Source organism: Phoenix dactylifera, chromosome 7 (genome assembly GCF_051530095.1).
Source record: "Phoenix dactylifera cultivar Ajwa chromosome 7, Ajwa_hap1_PhDact_Kaust_v1.1, whole genome shotgun sequence".
Taxonomy (NCBI): Eukaryota; Viridiplantae; Streptophyta; class Magnoliopsida; order Arecales; family Arecaceae; genus Phoenix; species Phoenix dactylifera.
Window position 1 is genome coordinate 3,413,022 of NC_143196.1, and position 23,472 is coordinate 3,436,493.

At 42.6% G+C, this 23,472-nt stretch overlaps 1 protein-coding gene across 5 annotated transcripts; it reads right to left on the bottom strand.

The window, feature by feature from the left end:
• Positions 1–2,908: 2,908 nt before the first annotated feature.
• On the bottom strand, positions 2,909–18,434 carry LOC103709238 (uncharacterized). 5 transcript variants are annotated; one of them, XM_088700977.2, is made up of 10 exons: positions 18,207–18,398; positions 15,918–16,235; positions 12,820–15,363; positions 12,569–12,717; positions 10,581–12,199; positions 10,091–10,490; positions 9,891–9,939; positions 9,563–9,810; positions 9,251–9,358; positions 2,909–3,564 (listed from the first exon to the last, which is right to left on the bottom strand). In XM_088700977.2, the coding sequence occupies exons 3-10, from the start codon at positions 15,193–15,195 to the stop codon at positions 3,336–3,338; spliced, it is 5,178 nt and encodes a 1,725-aa protein (XP_088557103.1). In that variant the 5' UTR covers positions 15,196–15,363; positions 15,918–16,235; positions 18,207–18,398; the 3' UTR covers positions 2,909–3,335. The 5 variants fall into 5 exon arrangements, with proteins under 5 accessions (XP_088557103.1, XP_008792709.3, XP_008792707.3 ...); XM_008794487.6 differs by having other exon boundaries at positions 12,820–15,608; positions 18,207–18,391; XM_008794485.6 differs by having other exon boundaries at positions 10,091–12,199; positions 12,820–15,608; positions 18,207–18,434.
• Between the last annotated feature and the right edge of the window lie 5,038 nt (positions 18,435–23,472).

Here is a 23,472-nt window from a genome sequence, read left to right on the forward strand (position 1 = left end):
TTCAAATTCAATCTGAGCAAATCTAGGTTGTATTTGGTATCACTTTTATTTTTCATGAAAACTAAAACTAGTCTCTTTTTCTTTTCTTTTTTTTTAACCAAAACCCAAAACTTGTGTGGTAGTCATTTGGGTTAAGTTTTGCGGCGGCAATGGTGACCATAGTGGCAGTGGCATTATCAATAAAGACTGATGGGGTGTTGGTAGCAGTAGCGATAGAGCCAATGTTGATGGCCATGGCTATTTCGGTTTTCAAAAATTATTAAAATTAGAATTTTTTTTAGTTTCGACAATTTATTGAAATTGAGAAAGGATTTTCAAAAACTAAATATGGAAAATTGATTGGCCTTTATTATTCCACTTTCTCAAAATGTAGAGCAGCGAATCGAGAGTCTCTCGCTATGTCCCCATTCCTTTCCTTTCTTATATTTTATGGCCGATCTTCTTTAATCCAAAGCTGGTGCAAGCGATCTCATAGGTGGATCACGGGGAATAACTCGAGATAAGAAAGCTAAATAAAAATTTAAAGTTGGAAATAAAAGAGAGAGAGAGAGAGAGAGGTCGGGAGGAGTGAATTTTTCTCCAAATGTATTAGCTATTGGAACAAAAAATAACTCTACAACAATGGCTATAATTGATAACGCCGGTGCTTGTAAGATAGAATATTCATTTTAAACCAACATAAGAGTTTTAAATTCTAAAAATAAAATATAAACTAGTGAAAGTTATTATTTAAGAAAATTCTAGAGAGAGTCTACTTAATTATCAAATTTATGAAAAAGATCTCTCTTTTTTTTCTTCCTGGAACAATCTATTTAAAGTTTTATTGACCCTAATGCTATCATGACTAATATAACAAACATATGTTACAAGTATCCGTTTCCAATATGTGTCCAGTGACTTAAACTAACATATGCATTTAATTGAGAATAGAAGCATGACGACAGACACTTCATGGCAGGCAAAATTAAAACAAAAACCCTCTCTTTGCAATTGTGAAGATATAGTTGACTTTTCCTTTTGCAAAATCCTTTCAATAAAACAATTGAATCTTTATAGTTAAAAATTTTAAATTATATAAATAGCTTGTGATTTGAACTTGTTTCACTGAAATTGACAACCATTATAAAGTCGTAACGCCGTTACCTCTCTCTCTCCCCTCACCTGAAAGCTGAACAGAGAGGGATCCGTACTGTTTCGGCTACGATCGTCTTTTTTTTACGTAATATTGAAGCAATAATAATGAAATCATGAGCGTATCGAAGTGCGTGCTAAAAGATATACAGATGTGATGTGATTGGCGTGACCAGTATCAAATCCCTGCCACCTTTGCAGTAGCAACCACTTTCAATGCTCGTTGGTTTCCTACTGTTCTTTTCCCCGGCCCTCTCCAGGCCAAAAGGTGTGGTCTGGCTGGAGGTAGCCATTGGCCATCAAAGATGAGACAAGTGGCACGATTGGCCGGCAGAAGACGTCAGATTTCCCTGCAAGCTCTGCAAACTTTGTGGTTGTCTCTCTCTCTCTCTCTCTCTCTCTCTCTCTCTCTCTCTCTCTCTCTCTCTCTCTCGGCTTATTGCTCCAAGAAAAGAATTGTTGCAGGTCCAGCAACCTAGGAATGAAACATGACAACCGAAAAAACCAGAGACCAGTTCATATTCACGAGCATAACAAGTTGAGAATATATAGAATACAGACGCGGGAAAAACAATTGCTTTCCGTGCTGTGTTTAGGCATGTGAATAATAATTCACAAATTTTCTATTGGTGGAATGATTTTTCAAATCATCCATGATAAATGAATTAGTTAATTTTTTTTTTTAATCCTTGACTTATTATTCACAAATTTTAGTTCCAAAGAAATGATGCTATTAGTAGTATTATTTTTGCGATCATTAACTGTTTATATCATCCTGTTCTTGTTTTTCGTATCGTTAGATATAAATAACTCAATATTTTTTACTGTTGTTTCCTTAATTTTTTCTCAGAAAAATAACATTTATTGATTTTTAGTAATCCTTATTCTTTCTTTCTTTTTGTATATATATATATATATATATATATATATATATATATATATATATATATATATATATATATATATTTGCATGATTTTGAAATTACCACCCGAGAAGCTCGGATGATACAAGCATGATAAAGGCACCAAATTTCTGCTATGGAGCTTTCAAAATCCCCATCATATTTCAAGAACTTTAAATCCAGCAACTTTCTCACCCACCCCAAAGTCAATATATAAGATTAGAGGAATGGTCCCAATCCAGTCAACTTCACCCTTGTAAGGAGACCACAAGTTTGCAGGCCAATCTGCTATCAGGTTTCCTTCCCAATAATAATTGGTAGCTTTGAAATGGGACATTGAACCATTGATATGACATGAAACCACTTAAACTCTTATACAACCTCAGAGATGAATGCTTAGGGTGCATCTTCATATTCTGGTGCTTGGGTGGCAGGGTCACCATATGCTCCAGGGGCGCCAGTATTTCAGACAAGGATATGCATCATTAGTCACAAAGATAATGTAATGGATGTGATAGAACCTTCATCAGTGATTTACATATGACTAACATCACCTGCTAGGAACCTTCAGTTGCTCCATCATGCTTCTACTGTGACCAGAGCATCCAATCACAAGCAAAGCTTGTCGGACGGCTGAAATTGTTGCATACGAGGCAATGTAGTCCAAGGTATAGTTGACAAGTATAATAGCTAATTTTATTTGCACCAAAGAGCTCATGATCAGAGAATCTAAAAATCAAATATTTCAACACTGAGTTTTCACCAAATCTATATGTTTATAGGTCTTAAGAATTTTAGTAAGTTTTCTTTTATGATTTCAAAAATTGGGGTTTAGTGCCTAAATTAGTGATCATGTATATGCTACTAATACATTATACAAGAATTCAATTGACTATTGCATATCAATAAAATATCCGAGAGAACTGGTTCTCTGCGAGAAGAGTTCTTCAATCCCCACTCTCTTCAATTCATCCATATTGAGTCAAAATGATGTGAGAAATATATAATGGTGCTGAACTCTTCTCCATCCGGAAAATGATGCGAGACCAAACCTACCTTAATTTCACGAATATACAGAGACCTGTGCTTCGGGCAAAAGAGAACACAAGCGGCACTTGTTTCAGAGGCGGGCACCTCTATGAGGTTGCCTCAGCTTCCTCATATTATATATGGAACGTTACCTCCTCCCCCGCGCCCCAACCCCCCGGTCTCATGTTCATGTATGTGCCTATGGAATGTTATAAATGGGGAGTAGAAAAGAATGGGGCAGGGGTTAAAAAAAAAAATCAATTAATAAATGATCTAGAGAGACAAACAGAAAACCCCCTCTGGAAGATTTCCAGGCATGGAAAGTGCAGTAACATATCTTTGTGGAAATGTTTTGCGGAGGGCATTTTCAGAAGTCGATGAGCTCTCAACTCCATCTGTGTGATTCCGACCATGGAACTTGCCTAAACGGTTGACGATGGAAAACCTCTCCAACTCCTGGCACTCCAGTCGTACATCCAACATGGCGGTCCTCCTGTCCAACCTGGTAAATAAGGAGAAACTATTTAAGAAGAGCAGTAAGGAAAATCAGTGTGACATAACAGAGATCTTTGGATATCCGCAGGCTCCTTCATAGCTTCAAGCGCAAAGACATCACATTTTGGAACAGAAGATGGAAGGATCAAATATATCAACATGACATATATTCCCAAAATTAAAACTCCATGTAAAAGGAAGATTGAAAAGGAGATTTTGTGGATATACTTGCAGCAAGCATGGTAAACCCAAAAAAGAAAAAAAAATTGAGAGAGCGAGAGATCATGTTTGATTGAATACATCTATTGCATTTATCTGCCTTCAACCACCTAGTGAACCGATGAAAGTTGCATACATAATTATCAATACAAATAAAGTTAGAAAATGAGAATGATAACAAAACATCCAGTGATTGAACCTAAGTATTTAACTGGCTGATGAAATCATAGTCATCCATCAAATACACCCTTAAGAACTAGTCCTTTTTGAAGAAAACTCCCTCTAGAATTGAACATGTTCATATGCGCCTTCGCCTATAATCAAAAAATTGAAAAAGAAAGCAAAAGACCAACAGAACATATTTTTATCGGATGAGAACCATAATCAGAAGTAACCATCAAATGCTCTGTGCCTTTCCCTATACTTCAAAAAAAAATTGAAAAAGCAAAAGACCAATAGAAAACGCTTTATGAAATGAGAACCATAAGCATCCAGCATATACTTCTGTCACTTGAACCTATCAAATGCAATCACATATAATCAAATCACAAGTAACCATCAAATACTCGTACCTCCACAACCAATCATGTGCATCATGCTGCCCATTGCATAAATTAAAAAACATATTGGAAAAGAGAAAACAAGTGAATATCTGTTGATGAAATCACAGACAACAATACTCTTTCCACTTAATTTTGTGATAGGATCAGACAAACCCATTGAATAAATTCTCTTCTTGAATCAATCCCATACATTATGCACACAAGCAACCAGAAAGTTCTTAAAAAATGGCAGTACTAACCTAATTCCAAGCAGTTAAAAGTTGATGAATCGAAGTCATTTATCCAGTCATATATACCGCACTTGCCAAGTTCTACTTTATCTACAAAAATCATTTCAATTTATCCAATCGAGTAATCCACAAGTTCTAAAAAGCATATAACAAAGCAGTGTTCACAATTTATAAAAGGAGATCCCCAAAAATACTGCCCATGGGCACAAGCGTCCTCTGGATTTCCGTTCCTTTATTTGTCAGGAAACAACAATAGCAGAAGAGTTGGGATCTCTAAGTAATCTGATCATACAAAATTTCTCAGATTCATATGAGCTTTACGGAAACCTTAACCACTGATTCCTTTCAAAGTGCTAAATCCTCCATTTAAGCAAGTTTTTTTCAGATCCATTTCAGCTTTCATTCACCTTATGAAGCATGAATCAACACCTCTTTCTTGTTGCATACAACCATAGGATTTTAATCAATTTTCTCATCAGTACATCTTTTCTTGGTGCATGTGCGCAATTCTTGAACTCCGCAACTGAGTGCTCACTTTCAACTATTGCCTACTTCTAACATGCTACATCTTCCAAACAACATTCTAGAGCACAAGTTTCAAACAATGCAATCATATAACATTGTAGAAGCACATGACTTCCTCAACCTCGGACAATCAAAGCAGATACTAAGTGGACCAAAGAAGTTCATAGATCTAGTGAATTACATCCTATGATGGATGACAATCGCAAGCTGCCCCAACAAATGAAGTTCTAGTTAGTTGGGACAACATGTCAAAATTCCTACTATTGGAAGTCGAAAGAATTGCACAGCTATTAAAGGACCACAAGAGCAAAGAACCACGATCCTATGTGGTACATAAAACAAACCAGAAATCCCTAAAAAAAAGCATCTCCATAGAAGTTCTCCACTAACTTGCTAGAAGTCACAACAAAAAATCATACACGCATGAACATTATCCAAGCCTTCTGTTGTCAAGAAGGCTCCAAATAAAGATTAAGCAGGGTAAACCTGATATTAATCCACTTATATATTGTAGACAGATCACCCAGCTCTCAGATATGCAACATGCACAAGCAACAAACTCTTTCGTCTTTCCCATATAAACATGTTGTTGGCAATTGAAAGCTCCTAATCCTCTCAAAAGCCTCCTCTTAGTCATATTAACAATCATAGTCAAAAGATTCTCCAACCATTTCCAAGGTGACAGCACCTAGAAAAGCAGACTTTTGAGAGGAAAGAAAAAACACACAAATCTCAGTAGATTTCACCAACTACCAATTCAATCCTCCTCAAACGTTTGACATGCCCGCTATCCAGAAGTATATAAAGTAATGAATGCAAAAAAAAAAAAATATCTCCTGGTCCTATTCACGAGTTATAGAGATTATTTCATGCCCTATCAAATACCACAAGAAACACAGGTTGTGTCAAATTTGCATGCTGTCCATGTCCGTCTTCTCGACACTTTTGCAAAATAATGGCATGACCATCAGAGTGCAGCACCACCCGTAAACTCATAAAAAATGGACAATAGCATGCTTGCTTCAAATTTTTGTGTTCTAGCATCCCCAGAATCCGACATTCTTTGAAAAAGTAACACCAAATTATATTTCATTTATTGATCATTGGTCCCTAAATTCTACTGAAACTCAAGTAATTCCAATAAACCATAAGATTGGGGTTGCTCACAATTATGGATGCCACCTTCGGTGGCTGACACTTTCCCTTTTCACCTCTCTTGTTTAATTTTTGTTGGAAGTATTAGTTTTCTCAAGATTTTGTTGTTTTGATTCTTTCATTTTTCCAACAAAAACTTTCTAAGAGACGTCCAGCCAAAGAATGTTGTACCGCACTGAACAGAGTACCAAGCTGTACCAAGGGTGGATTGGGACGCACCCCCCCCCCCCCCCCGATTCAAGAAATCGGGCGAAACAATGGAAAGGAAGATTTAGGGGCTCCACCCTGGCTATTGCACGGCCAAAGGAGAGGAGGCTCGAAGCCCTCTCTCTCCCTCCCTCCCTCCCTCTCTTTTCAACAAAACAAGGGCCCTGACCCTATTTTCATGCGGCCAAAGGAGAGGAGGCTCGAAAGCCCTCTCTCTCCCTCTCTCGGCCTATCTCTCTCCCCCTCCCCCTCCCTTCTCTCTTTTCCTCTCTTTCCTTCTCCCTCTACTCCCTCACTAGCTCTGGCTATATCAATACAGACCTAGCATGGAACAGCACAATACTGTACCATACCCTACCGCTAGGCAACCGGTATCGGTAAGCACTCATAAGAAAAAGTAACGAACAATTGTTTAATGATTTTTAAATATATATCTAATGGTTGTAATTTTCAGTTTAAGAAATAAAGCGCAAGCGACTCTCTCTAGTATTTTCCTCTTTTTTACGTTTTCACTTTATTGGGTTGAGAAATTACCTCACAATAATTAGGAATTCAAGACTCCAATTTGTTGCAGAATTCCATGCAAATAAGTATAGAATTGCAGCTACAAACAAAGACACACACAAACACCAAAAACCAATGATTCTAAACCCTTTGGATCTAATCAAGATACTACATTAGCTGCCTGTGTGGCACATGATTTTGCGCTCCAAATATGGAAAATCATTGTGGATTCCTTTACCTAAGAAGAGCACAAAAAGGCAGTTGAGATGTATGTATCACCTTAAGGCAAGAGATAATCATTACAAACACACCCTTAATAATTTCAGGAAGCACCTTTCTCGCCTTCTATACAACATCAGGTGCCTTTTCTCTTTCGGTAGGTCACTTGCATTAGTGTTTGAATTCTCTTTTATACTAGAAAAAAGAACATAAGTTTGCACTTGTTTCTTTATAATCACTGGTTGAAACTTGGAGATCTTCTCTTTCCATCTCCTGCAGCGTTGCCTCAGGACTCCCCAAGAACATCTCAAGCTACTTTTCTCTAAAGCAATCTGTTCCCTAATCCAATTACATATTAGATCACGTCTTTATAAAATCCCATGTTATCTCCAAACAATACTACATATTCAATCTCATTTAGTTCCGAAGCTCACCATTAGTTGAAATATAGTCACACCCACTTATTGCTCTACAGTACATGCTCAGCTTTTTTTTTCTTTTTCGTATGGCAAGGCAAAATGTTATAAGGTAAAGAATAGAGCATATGAGGGATAGCTGAATCAATGTCAAGGCTGCTGCAGGAACACAATAAGGAAAAAACAACCTGCAATGCAGTAAAGCATTTGTAAAGCAGTAAATAGACTTCTTGGTACAAATTATAAATATAATACAGGATTAGAGCAATTGCTCATGGTACTGGAAAGTGGAAACTTACCCGTTTCAAGCAATATCTACACAGTTCAGTTTCTTTTCCAATATAAGAGAGTAAACCAAAATCCACAAATAATATCATTCCTATTCTCTACTTATGTCTACCAAAAGCACCACTTAATATAAATCTCTAAAATAGAAGACATGCAGATATTAAGTGAAAACAAAATAGCATGCATAACAGTTTGTTCCTCCGAAGCCTAGTCATAGTGCAATATGATATATGTGGCTAGAACTTCCATCCATGCTCAAACAAAATGCAGCCATCCTTTCAAAACTGCCACACACGAATGACCATACACAGACAATGATGAGCCATAGTTCAAAATTGGAAATTTTTTTTTCTTTTAGACAACCATGCACTAACCTATCATCAAACCATTTAATCATAACTTTAATAATATAATCCTCTGTCATCACCATCCATGAATAAAAGCATAGTTGATCACCCTTAAATTGCTTCAAGAAATTAGGCCTCTCGCTCTTCACATGAGGAAACGTTGGCATTGATAATCCTTGGCTAGCTTAACTTCAGATTAAGCAATCAATTTCAGATTTTAAAAACCATTTTAGAAAGAAATACAAACAATTACCCAGGTTCTCGGTATTTTAGAAGCTTAAAGATTTCTTTTTTCTTCAGTTAAAACCCCAAGTTTTCAGAAGAAAATGAAGTCATATCCACATGCTTGAGACAATTGCTGCAACTCAAAAATTTGTTACCAAGGAATACAGTCAGAGAGCAAGGCTAAAGATTCGACAAATAAGTTTTGTAATAATTAAATGTAATATCAAACAACACAGGTGGGGTTTAAAATACTGAAATACAGGCACATATCCTGGTAAATTAGGCACCCTCATACCATAAAGATGGTACAGGCAGTGCTTTCCAAGGAGTATGCACCCATACGAAACAGTACATGGGCCCATGATGAATGGGAAATTTGATCATAAGTCAGAACTGACAAGCAATCTTGCCAAAAGGATAAAAAATGTCATAGCACATCGATTAATGATCAAATTGGCAAGTCATCTACAAAAAAAGGGAAAAATGCACAGATAGGAAGCTATATTAAAATGTACTGGGATCTCAGATCTATGGAAATTTACAGATGTTCCATGACTAACACAGTCAGTCTAATCTAATTATAAAGATATCAATAGCAGCAAAACCAATACTAAACTTCCAAACAGCTAAGGCCAAGTAAATGACTGAACCAATATATACATATATATAGATTAATCAGAAAAAAATGGCACATCAACAGAGACCCTGTAGTCATTAATACAATCACGAGAGAGTATCAACTTGGTCGCAAAAAGGGCAAGAGAGGATTTTCCATGCACTGAAAATTGCTCGTACCTTAAGAATTCACTTTCCAGCTTCTTCGATCTTCCAATGAAGTCCTCGACAACTTTGGAGTAAATGTTGTCTCCCACTTTCTCCGAAGTCTCAAGTTTTTCTGATATCCTACAAAATTAGGGGGAAAACAATTGCCTTTAGATGGCCATGTTTTTATCAAAGGTTCCGTAGAAAACAAATGCATCAATATGACATTTGTTCCAATAAACAAGCAATTAAAATTAGCATATTATCCATACTTCATATGTTAGACAAAGCAATTTAACATCTTCAAAACATACTAATTTGCTCATTTTCTAAGAATGTCCTTACATATTTTCCTTGTCTAACTGCATGCAGGAATCACTTCCTGAGCAATCAATCAAGCTGCATGCATCTAGTAGTGCTGATTTAGCAACATAATATGTTGAACTTTCATAAGCTGAAGTTGCTTCTGTTTTAAGAATTGCAGCCGGTATAGCAGGAAGAAGCTGCTGCATTAGCTGACTTGTGAGGATTAGTCTTCTTCTTGGTTGAGGCACTGACAAACCATCCTCTAATATCTCAGCTTCATCCTCCACCTATAATCAGAATTGAGTGATATAAAGAATATGATTACAATATAGGAACTAATAGCAGTCAAAATGGACAACTCACAAACCTTTTCAGTTAACCTATTGGAAGCTTGAGTCCACTCCAGCTCTGCCATGCTGTACACAATTTCAAAAATTTGCTTGTTAGAAAGATCGCAAACAAAATCACATTGCTCCCAAGAACGGAAAAGGCAAAAATAAAGTAAATCAATAATTAATGAAGTACTAGCACTTATCAAACAAAGTTGAAACTGATGGAAACGACCACCTGATAGTCTGCAGCCAACGGGAACCATTTGTAACCTCTTTATGCCATGGTAGAAGCTCTGATGCTGCACTTTTACGCTTCTTTCTTGGAACTATATCATGGTCTATGACATCAGCAGGCAGGCAACTAGGAGATGATTCATTGGCAGCTACGGTCGTAGATAATGTACTTCGCCCAAGACCACCAGCATGACCTGTATCCATTCTTTGAGCTACTATGGTACTATTATCCATGCTCCCAGAAGCTTTGGGGAAATTAAACTGCGGTGTGGCAGGTTTTATAGTCCTCTGGCCATCATACATTGCAAGAATCTGACCATTTTTGTAGGTTCCATACTGTCCAAACCAGGAGGGTGCCATCTGAGGACTAATTTGCGGGTGCTTGCTTTCTCCTGTTAGACCTGATGCAGAACATGCAGAAGAAGAGTGAATGTGAGTTTGAAGATCAGGACATCCTACAATGTGCATGTCCTGAGAAGATGCTTCTCTACCAGGGATCTGGGAACATGTGCTTGCACTTCTCTCTTCATTGTCCCTTAAAGCAAAGCTGAGCATTTTAACATCTGATGCGAATGACCTGTGTGAAGTTGCACCCAGTTCACTATCTGCAGGAACCCTGAAGGCTGCATTCTGTCCATAAACAAGCCCCTGAACTGCTTTCCAGTCCATCCGTGAAGCATCAGAACCAAAATCTGCCCCTTTAAGCCTTTTTCCGGGCCTCTTGCTTGGATCAGAATAAGCACCTTTCATGGCTTGCATCTGATGCAACAGAGCGTAATTTTGCTGGTTAACATCTGAAGGTACTGAAGTGTGCCAATACAACCCAACATCGCCACTAGAAGATGCAGCATTTGTAAGGGGAACATGTACCATCGGTGAGTTACATGCTGTGGCGATGTTTTCGCATGGACTTCCTTCTAACATATGCTTTCGCATGGGTTCTTGCCCCTGGAATGCAATGCCTGTCTTAGCAGCAACATCCAACCCCTCAGAAGATAGTTGTTGCAAGGAACTATCCATGACCGGATGTTCGTCTCCATAGATGGCTTGTGGCGATTTGACAGAAGATGTACCAGACTCAGATGGAGCATTTTCTCCCTTTTGTTTTTGATCATCCACCTTCTGTGGGCGCCAAGGACCTGCATTCCTGTTGTTACTTGATAAAATCACCGACTGAAGTATAGCAGGAGTAAGCTTGTGAGGCTGGACGCCTGCTAGACGTTGAGCTGATACATTTGTCCATACTTTATGCAACATTTTTGAGAAGCCAACTTGCTGAGGCATCCCTGATGTAGAAGGTTGTGAACCTGATCCAGGTTCTACTACAGGGAGTTGCTGGCCTGAATGTCCAGTACGAGAAAAGCCTGCATCCATTGGTTGGGAATGATCTGTCTGTGCAGAATAAAATGGTGAAGCAGGAGGTGCATGAGTATCAGCAGAGGAAGCAAGCCTGAAAGGTGGAATTCTTCCAGCCAGATTAGGCACTGATGTCTGAAAAGGTTGATCAGCTAAAACTCTGTCATGAGATTCATTTGGCTGTCTAAGTAGAGGAACATTTTTAATGGATGAATTTACATTGGCTTGACTGCCAAGAGAAACTTTTGCAGATAACTCCATTGTCTCATTTCCAGATGCTATAGACATGTGGTGTTGCTGCAACTGCTGCTGTAACTGGAATCCCGCATGAGAAAGATCTAAAGCAGCTGTCGATGATGAGTTGACATGACTATATGATTGTGAGGTTTCCCTGCATGTTTGTCCGGTTACACTGCATCTAGTGTCCCAGTGTTCTATTTTAGATGCTTCATGAGGCAGAGGTTGAACTGAAGCCGTAGAAGCTGACCATGTTCGATCTTTATTTCTCGATTCGTGGTCAAGTTGCTTACTACTAAACTCATGTAAGGAAGTCTGAGAAGGCTGGTTTGAAACTGGTTGCCATTGTGATGGTGGACCCAATCTTAAGCCAAAACCTTGTAAGGCAGAAGAGTGAACAAGTTGAGGACGAGAAGCAGAGATATCAGAAGCAGCTGCTTCGGGTACATCAGATGTAGCAATAGCTTTGACATCCCTTGACTGGTCCACCTTGTGAAGAAGCTCAAGCATATCCTGACTGCAATAAATCAGATTGGTTTGACTATTTAGAAAGATACCTAATATAAGGAATGGCCAATACCACAGCCAGAAATGGGCTCTCATCCTGGCAATGACAAGTTGCTTATCCCCGAAAAATTGGGAAATGGATAAATGAAGACATAAAGGATGGTAAGTCTTCAAATGACATATTGGAAGTTTTCATACAAAAATATCATTGAGATCTGATGCATAATTGATATATTTATCAAATGAGCAACATAAAAGTAAAAGAAGTGGAGCTATATTCAATGCCAGTAATAAGATTCATGCATGTAGACATCTGAAACGAGGAGTGAAGAGATCATAACAATGTAATTAAATAGCAATATCTCAAGCTACCAGTTACCTTGTTTGACCAATTCCTTTATTATGAGAATTTTGAGCAGTTGATCCATCAAAGGAGGCATACCCAGAAGAGTCATGGCTTGGTACAGTACCTGTAGATTGTATGTCCTCTGCTCCTTTTGGACTTCTCTGTAAATTAGTTAAGTTTCCCTGTAAATGAAGAAGTGTCATTAACACCTGAAAGAAAGAGGTTTGATGAAGTATAAATGACATCAGTTATAAAATCAACTAGCACATTAAATACATCAGTACCTTTGCCATGCCAATGACATTATTCGAAACAGCCGGGCCGGCAAACTGCGAGTGCCCAATATATCTTTGCTCCTGATTTGATCCTTGGATCACTGATCGAGGCAGACCTTGAGGGTATGATGCCTGCAAAGGGAGGATAGAAGGTTGAACATTCATCCCCATACTTCCAATTTGATGATACTCGACTATGTGGGACCCACGAGTTTGTTGACCAGACTGACAGAATGATTTTTGGCTGCCACTACCCAAAGCACGGGAGTCATCTTCAGTTGACAATGGGCTCTCCCTTGCAGCACCTCCACTACTGCCATGCTGCCCAAGATTTGAATGGTTTGACCTATAGACTTCATTTGAAGCCACCTTTGAATGTTCATGCTTGCCATCGTAGTTCTCAACCAATTCTTTTCCAGCGTTATCTCTGGTTGTTTCCCAAGCTTGTGATCCACTGCTTTTATTATACAGGTTTCCTCCCAAATTTTCATCATTTGCAGAATTTACATAGGAATCAAGGGCAACATGTTTTCCACGGTCAATCTGTTGTCTATTAAATAGATACTGATTCATTTCCTGATTCAATTTCAAAGTGCTCGAATTCATAACACTAGTTACATTACCCATACAGGAAGCATCACTTCGCATCTGGGGACTGCCAATATCAGATTTCACAGACTCTGATCCACCTGTCAAAGTCACTTGATTTCCACCAACCTTCCACATACTGCCATCGCAACTCCTTTCAGTATTCATAATTCTGTTTGTGTTATTCCTTTGACCATACTTAGCGCCATCATTACCCAGTGAATGTTGGATGTTCCAGCCATCTGGCTTGTTACTTAATTGACTAGCAGTATTTGACAAAGGCATGTTTTGCTGGTGAGTCCAAACACCGTGCATGTTATGAGACTTAGACTCCACTGTTGAATAACATGAATTGCTTTCCAACTGCCCATGTGTTTGCCCAGCCCCAACACCGTCATTTGTGTGCATTTGTGATTGGAGGTCACCCTCAAGGGACTGCTTTTGATTCTGATTATGAAAAGACTGCTTGTTCTGTGTTTCTCTAGTTGACCGCTGGAAGGACTCATGGGAAGCTTCAGCTGGTACTCTATCATTTTGTTCATATGTAGATGTAAAAGAATGATGAAAACCAGGGGCAGTAGAAAGGCTTGTTCTTGCATCAGTATTGTTAAACAAAGGCAAAGGTCTTGAAATTAAAGAAGGTGTGTTCTGCAGGTTATTGTCATTCCATGTTGCTTGCTGTTTCCCATTGTCATTAGATATAGCTGAATGGTTTCCAATAGAGGGTTCTGTTTTGTGAAAAGTCAAGCCACTCCATTCTTCCTGATGCCCCGTGTCACTACTAGAAGCCTGTACAGCCTCCTGCATAAGGGCACTCCAACTGCCACTCTGGACAGATGGAAATGCACCACAATAATCATTGTCCAATGAATTTCCTTGCAGATAGCCCCCTGTGCAAGAGTTAACACTCTTTCCAAAAGAAAACCCCCAATTGTCATCATCATCAGTGCCAAACAAGATCTTCTGTTCTGTCGGATCTAAACTTGCTGCATCATGAGAAGGTCCTACTTGTGCTTCTGGTTTTTCATGCAAGTCACCTGACAAATCAGATTGCTCCTGCATACCTTGAAAATTCTGGAGCTGAAAACGGCGCTGCAAATGATTTGGTTGTTGAAAATTTCCTGATGCAACACCACTACTTACACTCTGCACCAAAGCATTCCCAAACAAACTTTTTTCTTGAAAGCTCTGTGTAGAAATTGATATATTATCCTGCAAACCAGCTTGTTCAGCAAAACTCTGACCACTTTGAAAAGATCTAAGCGGACCTGAATGCATAGACGCCTTTTCTGGTTGGTTCCCAAGTGTCTTAGTCATCATATCCATATTGTCACTAGGCATCCCTTGGAACTCAGAGTATTGATTCATAGAACCTCTGCTGCTGGAGACTGGTATGCCACGCAGAGACTGATCAAGCTGCTGTGGGACAAACCCCATCGCTTGAATTGTTTGGCCTTGGTCATTTGGAAACATCATACCATTTGTCAAATTTTGCATGGCAGGAGAGCCACTTGGCTGTGTGCAGTTCATGTTACCAGCAACAAACATCTGAGGAATGCCAGGTGATTTGGACTCACCTCCCACAAAATTATTTGGCCATACATAGTTAGATGCATCATTGATGGGAATTTCATTAACAAGAGCAGGAAACTGATTGATAGCTGCTGGCTTTGCAGCAGAAGACAATTGATTGAGCAGACTCTGCTGCCTTGCCCCTTGATCCAGCTGCTGAAGTTGCTGCTGTCTCTGAAGTTGTTGAAGCTTGTTGTACATCAACTGTTGTTGCCACAACTGCATGTTGTTAAAACCTGGGTGCTGCCTTAGATGAGGTTGTAATGTTCCTAGGAGGTGGCTCCTAACGAGCTGCTGTTGACTGCGACGAAAGTCAAAATTTACAGGAGCCTGGGCAAACTCTGGTGTTTCTGAATTTCTTATAAGGCCTGAACTGTGTTGAGGAGCATTCCCCTGCAGTGGATTAAAAGTAGCTAAGCCTCTACATATAGAATTATGTCTATCAGAAAAAGAGTTATCCTCTAAAAACTTTGACTGATCAGGCCTTGTCTGAGTATCTTGAGAGCCATGCATAAATCCTTTCAAACCTAACTGTTGGTCTCTAGGCTGACTGTTACCAAAATATGGACTAAGATTTGTCTGAGTGAAAATCACACCAAAAGGCTGTGAAGACAGATTGGTATTTCCTGTCTCAGAATCTGAAGATGATAAACCAATAAAAAAAAAAAAATTCTTAAAACAACATGAAGAAACAAGCTACTTCATAACCAACTAAACAGGTATGCTTTGCAGAAGGGCAAAATATCTATTTACTTCTCTTTCATTCATTTAAGGACAGACCAACAAGAAAACACAGTTATACATGATTACAGTTGTATTAAAGATGACCCACTTATCAAGCTGCAGTATGACCACAATGTCGCTCAAAGTTTAAGGGTTGCAATGATTAGGGGCGGAATCAGATTCTAATGGGGACAAAAGCAAGAGAGAAATTAATAGGCACATACCTATAGACTGAGCAGTGGAAATTTTTGAATTAACATTCAGGGGTATTTCGCCCTGGCTTTGAATTCCAGCCTGCAAATTGCTATTGAAATTTGGCCAACTCCCATTTCCAATTTCAGATTGACGACTCTGGGATGTTTGTCTTGCTCAAAGAAGTTGTGGACCTCTTCAGCAATTTCATTCCCAGGCATAGAGAGTCCAGCCTTGACCAACCAAGCCTTATAACTCAGATTGTCTACAAATTAAGCATGCAGTATATGACAGGTGTCCTGACAGTAAGATACTTCCTTTCTCTTAAGTGCACCCTCAGGATGTCAACCCTGTGAATAGATTGATTTAAAAATGAATAGATAATATAACAAAACTCCTCTGAGCAAAGTTATACGGCACATAAATCAGGTGGTGGCTCAGTAATTATGGAAGATGAACAAAAGAAACAAAGAATACATGTAGTAAGTCATGAAATGGGCATTATGATGTCACCGAACTTTTCATGTAGCTGCAGCCAGAAAAATACAAATAGAATAACTACTAAAGAAGAAGAAATGACACTTGGATACACTTAACATTGTCCCTTCATATCAAGTGTTTCCTTACAACTTGTCAAAAAAATATCTCATGGGCATGAAAGTTAAGTCATAGAATAAAACTAAAAAACAATAACTCGGTACTAGGAGGCTTGTAACAGTTTAAACTTAGAACAGTAATTGCCAAGAGCATTTAATTTAGGTGAAAATGGCTTAAATAAATTGGTAGCCTTTTCATAAGGCAGAATATTTATTTAACATTTACATAAAACAATGATAGCTTAAAGAAAAACTGTCAGAGGGCATACATAAAGAGACAGACACAAGAATCTAGTACAAAAGGTGAGAACGAAGTACTCATGCAACAAAACGGCGCACAGATAAGAGGTTCATATGAATCTGTAGAGGGAAAAAGAGCAGGTTAATTAATCTGCAAGATTTATCTGCCCATTCTTTAGCTTTAAAAAGAAAAAAAATAATGGCAAACCCTTAAATCCATTATCAGACCATATGATGGAATGAAAGAAGTCTAGCAAATCACATAATGTTCCATTCTTAAAAACAAAATTAATAGCTTTCATATAAAAAAGGTCCTACCAAATTAACAGCTTTCATGTACAAAAAGGTTGGTCAATGCTGATCCTTGACGGAAGACAGTTTGATTTTGTTGCTCTAATCTTCAGCTCTTGAGATATGATTTTGTGTTACCTCTGACACCTTTGAAGATACTAAAATGGACACCACACAGTTTTGAGATATTTTTTTCTTAAGACTAATTCCTGAAATGCTAGCACAAAATATGTTGGCTGGAGAGATGCAGTTTAAAATTACGTAATAATATTAAATAATTCATTCGTTCCACAGTGCAAGGCAACAAACCAATGCAAGAAGAAGATGAGCCATAAGTTATGAGGTGAGTTTGTGGGAAATAAAGCCGAGAGACAATATTTTGACAAACATGCTAGCCCCGGAGCTTAAAGAATCAAACTCAGTCAAGATGCTTAAGTTTCCAAAAATTTATACGTCTGCCTGAGATTCCATTCATCAACACTTCATCTACCCACTTAACAAGACATCGTCATCAAGAATCATGTCTCCCCACATAAAAACAGCTTATATCAGTAACAAGTAAAGCTCAAAACGAGCTACCCAAATCCTCAGAAAGAAAGAAAACCATTATATGGTAAGTAGAACTTCAACCTCTCATGCATAGCTCTTTAATGCATCTAAAACCCGGGCTCCAAGAGCCACCCACATGATCATTAGCCGCTACTAATTTCCAAACCAATTCTCGAGCAAGAAGTCCAAAACCCACATATATACGTTCCACCTGGTGCATCAACACCCGGGCATCAAAATCTCGGGCGTATCTAAGCATTGAAGACCCAAAAGAAATACCTCTTTTTACCCCTCCAATATGAACAGAATCACGCAAAGGTACAAACGGGCGAGATCACCCAAACCCTAGAACAGGTGCTCCGCACGCATCCCACTCCCCCCACCCCGAACCACCTACCCAGCCCCACGAAGCAAAACTCAAGCTCCCTCTCCACAACCCCCGACGAAATCCAGCCCAAACGCCCAAAATTCCCTATCTACTCGCCCGATTCGGCCGGCGAAGCAAAACAAAACAGCAAAACGAACTGAAACAAAGAATCCCGCAAGCACACAGGCCAAAGCCCTAGATTGATCGTCCGGCGACGCGGGCGGACGATCCGGGGGGCAAAAATTGGGGGATTTGGAGAACAAGAGAGCGGGACTTACGCGAATGGGCGGAGATCTCTCCGCTAATGGCGATCGAATAGGAGCCCTTTCGAGCTAAGGTTAGGGTTTCGTCCGTTCCCGGACTAGGGTTAGGGTTCCGAGGGGAAGAGGAAAATGGCCGTCGGAGCTACGACGAGAGAGACACACAGAGAGAGAAGGGGATGCGGGTGGGCTTTTCGGACCGTGCGGGATGGGGGGGGGGGGGAAGATAAAGCGGAGAGATATCGTGCGAAAATTTCAACGAACTGAGAGGAAGATGCCCCGGCTCGGCCCGAAGCGATAGGCTCGGGTCACCCGAGCCGCCCAGCCTCGGACCCGAACCAGAGTGCCCATTTTTATCTTTCTTTATTTAAATCGAGAAAGAATCCGATGTACCCCCACCGCCAACGTCCGTTCCGCGTTCCCCTAGAAAACATATCGTCGTACGCCACGGATGAATTCGTCTATGCGGGATACCGCATCTGCCGCTTATCCAAGCTTTGGGAGTTGGGATAACGAATCTCGAGGCAGTTGAATGGTAGGTTGGCGGTCGCTCGGAGGTATTTTATGCGGAGCTTTTCACGGGAAAAATAATTGGGAACAGAAAAGACAAAAGGACTCCATCTTTCCGCTGGACTACAGGATTGGTTTGGCATCCTTAAATCTGGACCGTCCAATTGATCGTCTTTTTAATTGATTTGGGGAATCGTCGTGTGGGGTTTTCATAAAAGAGTCGGGACTTTTTTTTCTTTTTTTTGAGTGTTGATGGCTTGAGGCGGCTGGCGGACGGAGTTGTTAACGGACGTTAGAGAGATAGGTGGGTGGACGACGGTGCCGTCCTTGTATCGCGAGCGCGTTTCGTGACGGTTCCGTTGAAAGCGGTCGCTGAACCGGGAAAGTGGAACTACTGTTGAAGACTCGAAGTCAAGGTCTTTTTTTTTTCCCTTTCTTTTTTACTACTTTCCCTTTCTTTGCTGTTGGTATTATACCTTTCGATTTTTGCTGTTATTTTCAGCGGTATCCTGATAATTGTACACCACATTGAACTTGATCGCTCTGAATCCATATTAGGTTGAATTGGTTATGTTGGAAAAAAAAAAATCCCAATTTGACCGCTATTTTCTCATCTCGTCAAAAAAAAAAAATCTATTTATAGAATTTGATAAATATATTCTGACTTTTATGGAGCAAAATTCTCTTGTTTATCCTCTAAATAAAATTTGATTTTGTTGGAAAAGTAATAAAATTTTAATTAAGCGAGTTATTTATTTAGTATATAAGAATAGCTTTTGGAGTAGAAAAGGTGGTCCAGATGTGGTTCCCAATTCATGGGTTAAAAGCAAAGAATGAAATGATGAGGAAGCCGGTTTGAACTCAAAGGTTTTTGCATTATGTGATAGTGTACAATTAGAATCCAAATATGAGCTGACAAGTAATGAATAAGGAGTAAAGGTGTCCTGAGTTTAATATGGATGAGTTAAATTACATACTGAACTTTAAAATGTACTCAGATTTAGCTCATCAAACTTATGATTTGGATCACATGTTGGATTACTTATGGTAGAATAGTTTATTGAGTCGTCAGATTTACCTCATGCAATGTACATTGAATATCATCTGTTGCTGGTGGTCCAAACCGAGAACGATTGACACGACGGTGTGAACGGGGTTCCGCCTGAGTTGTCTTGGTTGGTGCTGGTTGCGCTCCACCTTCCGCCAAGGAACCTGCAAACAAGCCTTGCACCACCACCCGGGTGGTGATGGCCCTCCGACGGTCAAGTCAGAGGAGATTGGAGGAGGAGAGATGATAATCACAAGTGGGAGAGAGTGCTCTGGGAGGTATTGCTTACCCCCCCCTTCTCCCCCCAGCCGCGTATATACCTGGCTGGGAGGTCTCTCAGGGGGGTTTGTCGTCGTGGGGCACGATAGAATGGCCACTGACATGGCCGTTACGGGGCGTCGTGGAGCAGCGCTGGGTACGGTCATGGCAGGGCGTAGTGGAGCTCCGCTTTGTACGGTTGATACAGGAGATCGTGGGCAGCATCGGGTACAGCCGTTGCAGGGAGTAGTGGAGCAGGAGGCCGCGGCGTGCCTCTGGAGAATAGCCTGTCGTTATCAAAAGATCTCCGACTCGGGGTCGGAATGCTGGATCATAGGGCAGCCGACCCGGGGTCGGGCTGCGAAGCCGAGGAGGTCCGACTCGGGGTCGGAGTGCTGGATCATAGGGCAGCCGACCCGGGGTCGGGCTGCGGAGCCGAGGAGGTCCGACTCGGGGTCGGAGTGCTGGATCATAGGGCAGCCGACCCGGGGTCGGGCTGCGGAGCCGAGGAGGTCCGACTCGGGGTCGGAGTGCTGGATCATAGGGCAGCTGTAGCTTTCCTGGATACGCGTGCCGATCACGTGGGGCATGGCGGCTCAATTCTCCCATAACAGTAGCCCCCCACTTCCGAGCCTGGAACCAGAAGGGGAACAGGTGAAGGGAGTGATGTTTCGAGATTGCCGCCATCCTTCGGAGAGGCGCGCGCGCTTCAAGCTTCCCGCCTTCTTTATGGCGTATGGCGGTTGCTGCTGACCTGGCAACCTGAGGATTTCGGCGGACATCCTTCCTTAATGGTGTCGATTCGCCTTTGGGGTGCGAGCGACCCTTCGGCGGCCAGGCGTCTTCTGGCGTCATCGAGGTGTCACTTGCCCTTTCGCCTATTTAATCGGGGGCCCTCCCCCGTCCGTCTTCTTCTTTACGGACATTTTCGAGTTTCTCCTTTGCGCTACCATTGTTGCCGCCGAAACGTTCGCTTGCTTTTCCTTTGACGCTCTCGGAGCCGTTCTTCCTCCTCTTCAAGTGAGTTTCCCACTCTTCTACTTTGAGCTCTTCATACTTTTTCTTTTTGTACTAGTGCACCCCAGTCGTTCCGGCCTTTCCCTCCTTCTTGACCCCGTCCTGACCGTAGATTGGCCATTAGGGATGGGCGAAGTGGGAGCAGATAGCATCAAGTCAAAACTGGTCGCCGAGGACTTAGACGGATTTGTGGCTCGGTACCACCTTCCCGAGGCCTGCAATGTCACGCTCCCAGGGCCTGAGGAGAGGATGTCTCATCCTCCTCGAGGGAAGATCGCCATCAATGAGGGCATCCTCCAGGCCGGGTTCCGCTTTCCCCCTTCAGACCTAGTCTTACAGGTGCTCCGGGGTTTAGGAATGGCACCGACGCAACTGGTGCCGAACTCGTGGCGTGCTCTGACGGTCTTCCAGGTTCTCTGTCGCTTGCATGCGATTCCCGCCACCTTGAACGTTTTCTGGGAGCTTTACGGCCTGAGCGGCCACCCCCAGGACAAAGGGTGGTGGTGCTTCGCAGCGCGGCGAGGGTGCGGCCTTGTCAAGGAGGGTCCTACCTCCATTCACCACTGGAAGGAGCGCTTCTTTTTCGTCGATGCAGACCCCTCCTGGGAAATCAGGGCAATCTGGGGGACGCCGGTGAAGTCCCCAATTGGCCTGTCGAAGTTGTCGAGGGAGGAATCCGAGGGCGTCGCCGCCTTGAAGGGGTTGGTCGCCGAGGGCCAGCTTCCCCCGGTGGGCCGCCTTATTTCTGAGGATACCTTGGTGAACGTCGGTTTGAGCTCGGTCCCCACCGACCGTGAGTCCGCCATCGTTTCTTTAGCTCTTTTCTTCTCTTTCGTTCCTTCTTCCTTTCGGTTTCTCAGTCCCTGACCATCCCGTCCTTCTTGCAGAGGTCGACGACGTCATGCGGTCGGTGAAGTCGAAGGCTGTTGGTAGGGCGTCCCTGCTGGAAGCAGTCCGGAGGAGGAAACGAGCTCTTCCGAGCGGGGCCCCACCGGCGAAGAAGTCCCGTAAGGAGATACCTCCGATGCCGACCGACGAGTCCGGGCCCACCGGTCAGGGAGATGTCGTGGGCACCGACCGGCAGCTGACGCTGTATCAGCCCTCCGGTGGTAAGGTTGCCGCTACTCCGGAGGTGCCACCTGAGCCTGCTCAAGACGGACGGGTCGGACGTGATCGGTCCCCGACCCGGCCTTCGACTCGGTCGGCTCCTGATGACTCGAGGAGGGACGCGCCGAGGCCCCGGCCGAGCGGGACCCTATCAATTCCTGGGGCGACCCCCGCCCCGAGCGCGATCAGCCGGACTCTTCCCCAGGCGATGGATAAGGGTAAGGCTGCAGAACCACCATCCGGCTCCGGGGAGAAATCGGGGTCTGCCTTCACTACCGATGGCGCCCGAAATCTCATCGAAACAGTGTTGCTGGAGAAGGACCGTCGGCGGGTCCGGGAGTTGGATGTCTCTGACGTTGGGGCCGCCAGCTGCGTCTGTCTCATGTCGGTGAGTGTTCTTCTGGCCGTCTTTCACCATTTATTGGCTCTGTTGTTCTCCGCCTGACTCCCTTATTTTTCCTATTTCTTAGCTCGCCCAGTACATGATCCGTCTGGAGGAGTGCTACAAGGAACAGGCGGGGCTTTTGGCGAAGGCCGAGGACCGGCTGAAAGCAATGGAAGAGGGAGGCCGGGCTGCGGCAGGCAGGACGACCGGGGACCTCGAGGCGAGGCTCCGGGAGGCCGAAGAGCGGGCACTCGGCTTCGCCGCCCTGGAGGAGCAACTGTCAGAGGCTCGGGAGCAACTCAAAGCCGCCTCGGGCCTCGAAAGCAGGGTCAAGAAGGCGGAGGAACGGGCTGAAAAGCAGTCCCGGAAGATCGCGGACTATCGAGAGCGGTGGGAGAAGGCCCAGCGGTCTGCCGACAACGCCTGCGACCGAATCCGCTCTTTTGAAGCCAAACTAGGCGAACTGGAGTCGGCCCTGGAGAAGTCATGCACGGACGTCCAAGAGCTCCGTTCGCGCCTGAAGGAAGCCGAGGCCGCTCGGGTTGCTACCGAGGCGAAGCATAAAGAGGCTCAGGCTGATCTGCTGAGGGTCTCCTCTGAGGCCGAAGGCCGGATTGTGGCGAAGGTCTTGGAGGCCAAGGCTCAGATTATGGAGCGAGCTGAGGCGGAGCTGGCCGAGAAGAGGGCGGAAATCGGGCGTCAGGCGGTAGAGGCTTATCGCCAGTCCGCCGAGTTCGCCCATGATATGTCGGAGGCAGTGCGGACCTATCGCCAGTCTGACGAGTTTGTCCATGACGCGTCGGACGCGGGGGCCGAAGCCTTCACCTTGGGCTTCGAGGAGGGCCTGGCAAGGGTGTCGGCTAAGTATCCCGAAGTTGACCTGAGCGAGATATCCCTCCTGGACTCCTCTCCGGCGCCATCGCCTGCTGGTTCTCCTGCTGCTTCCCTACCTCCCGCGG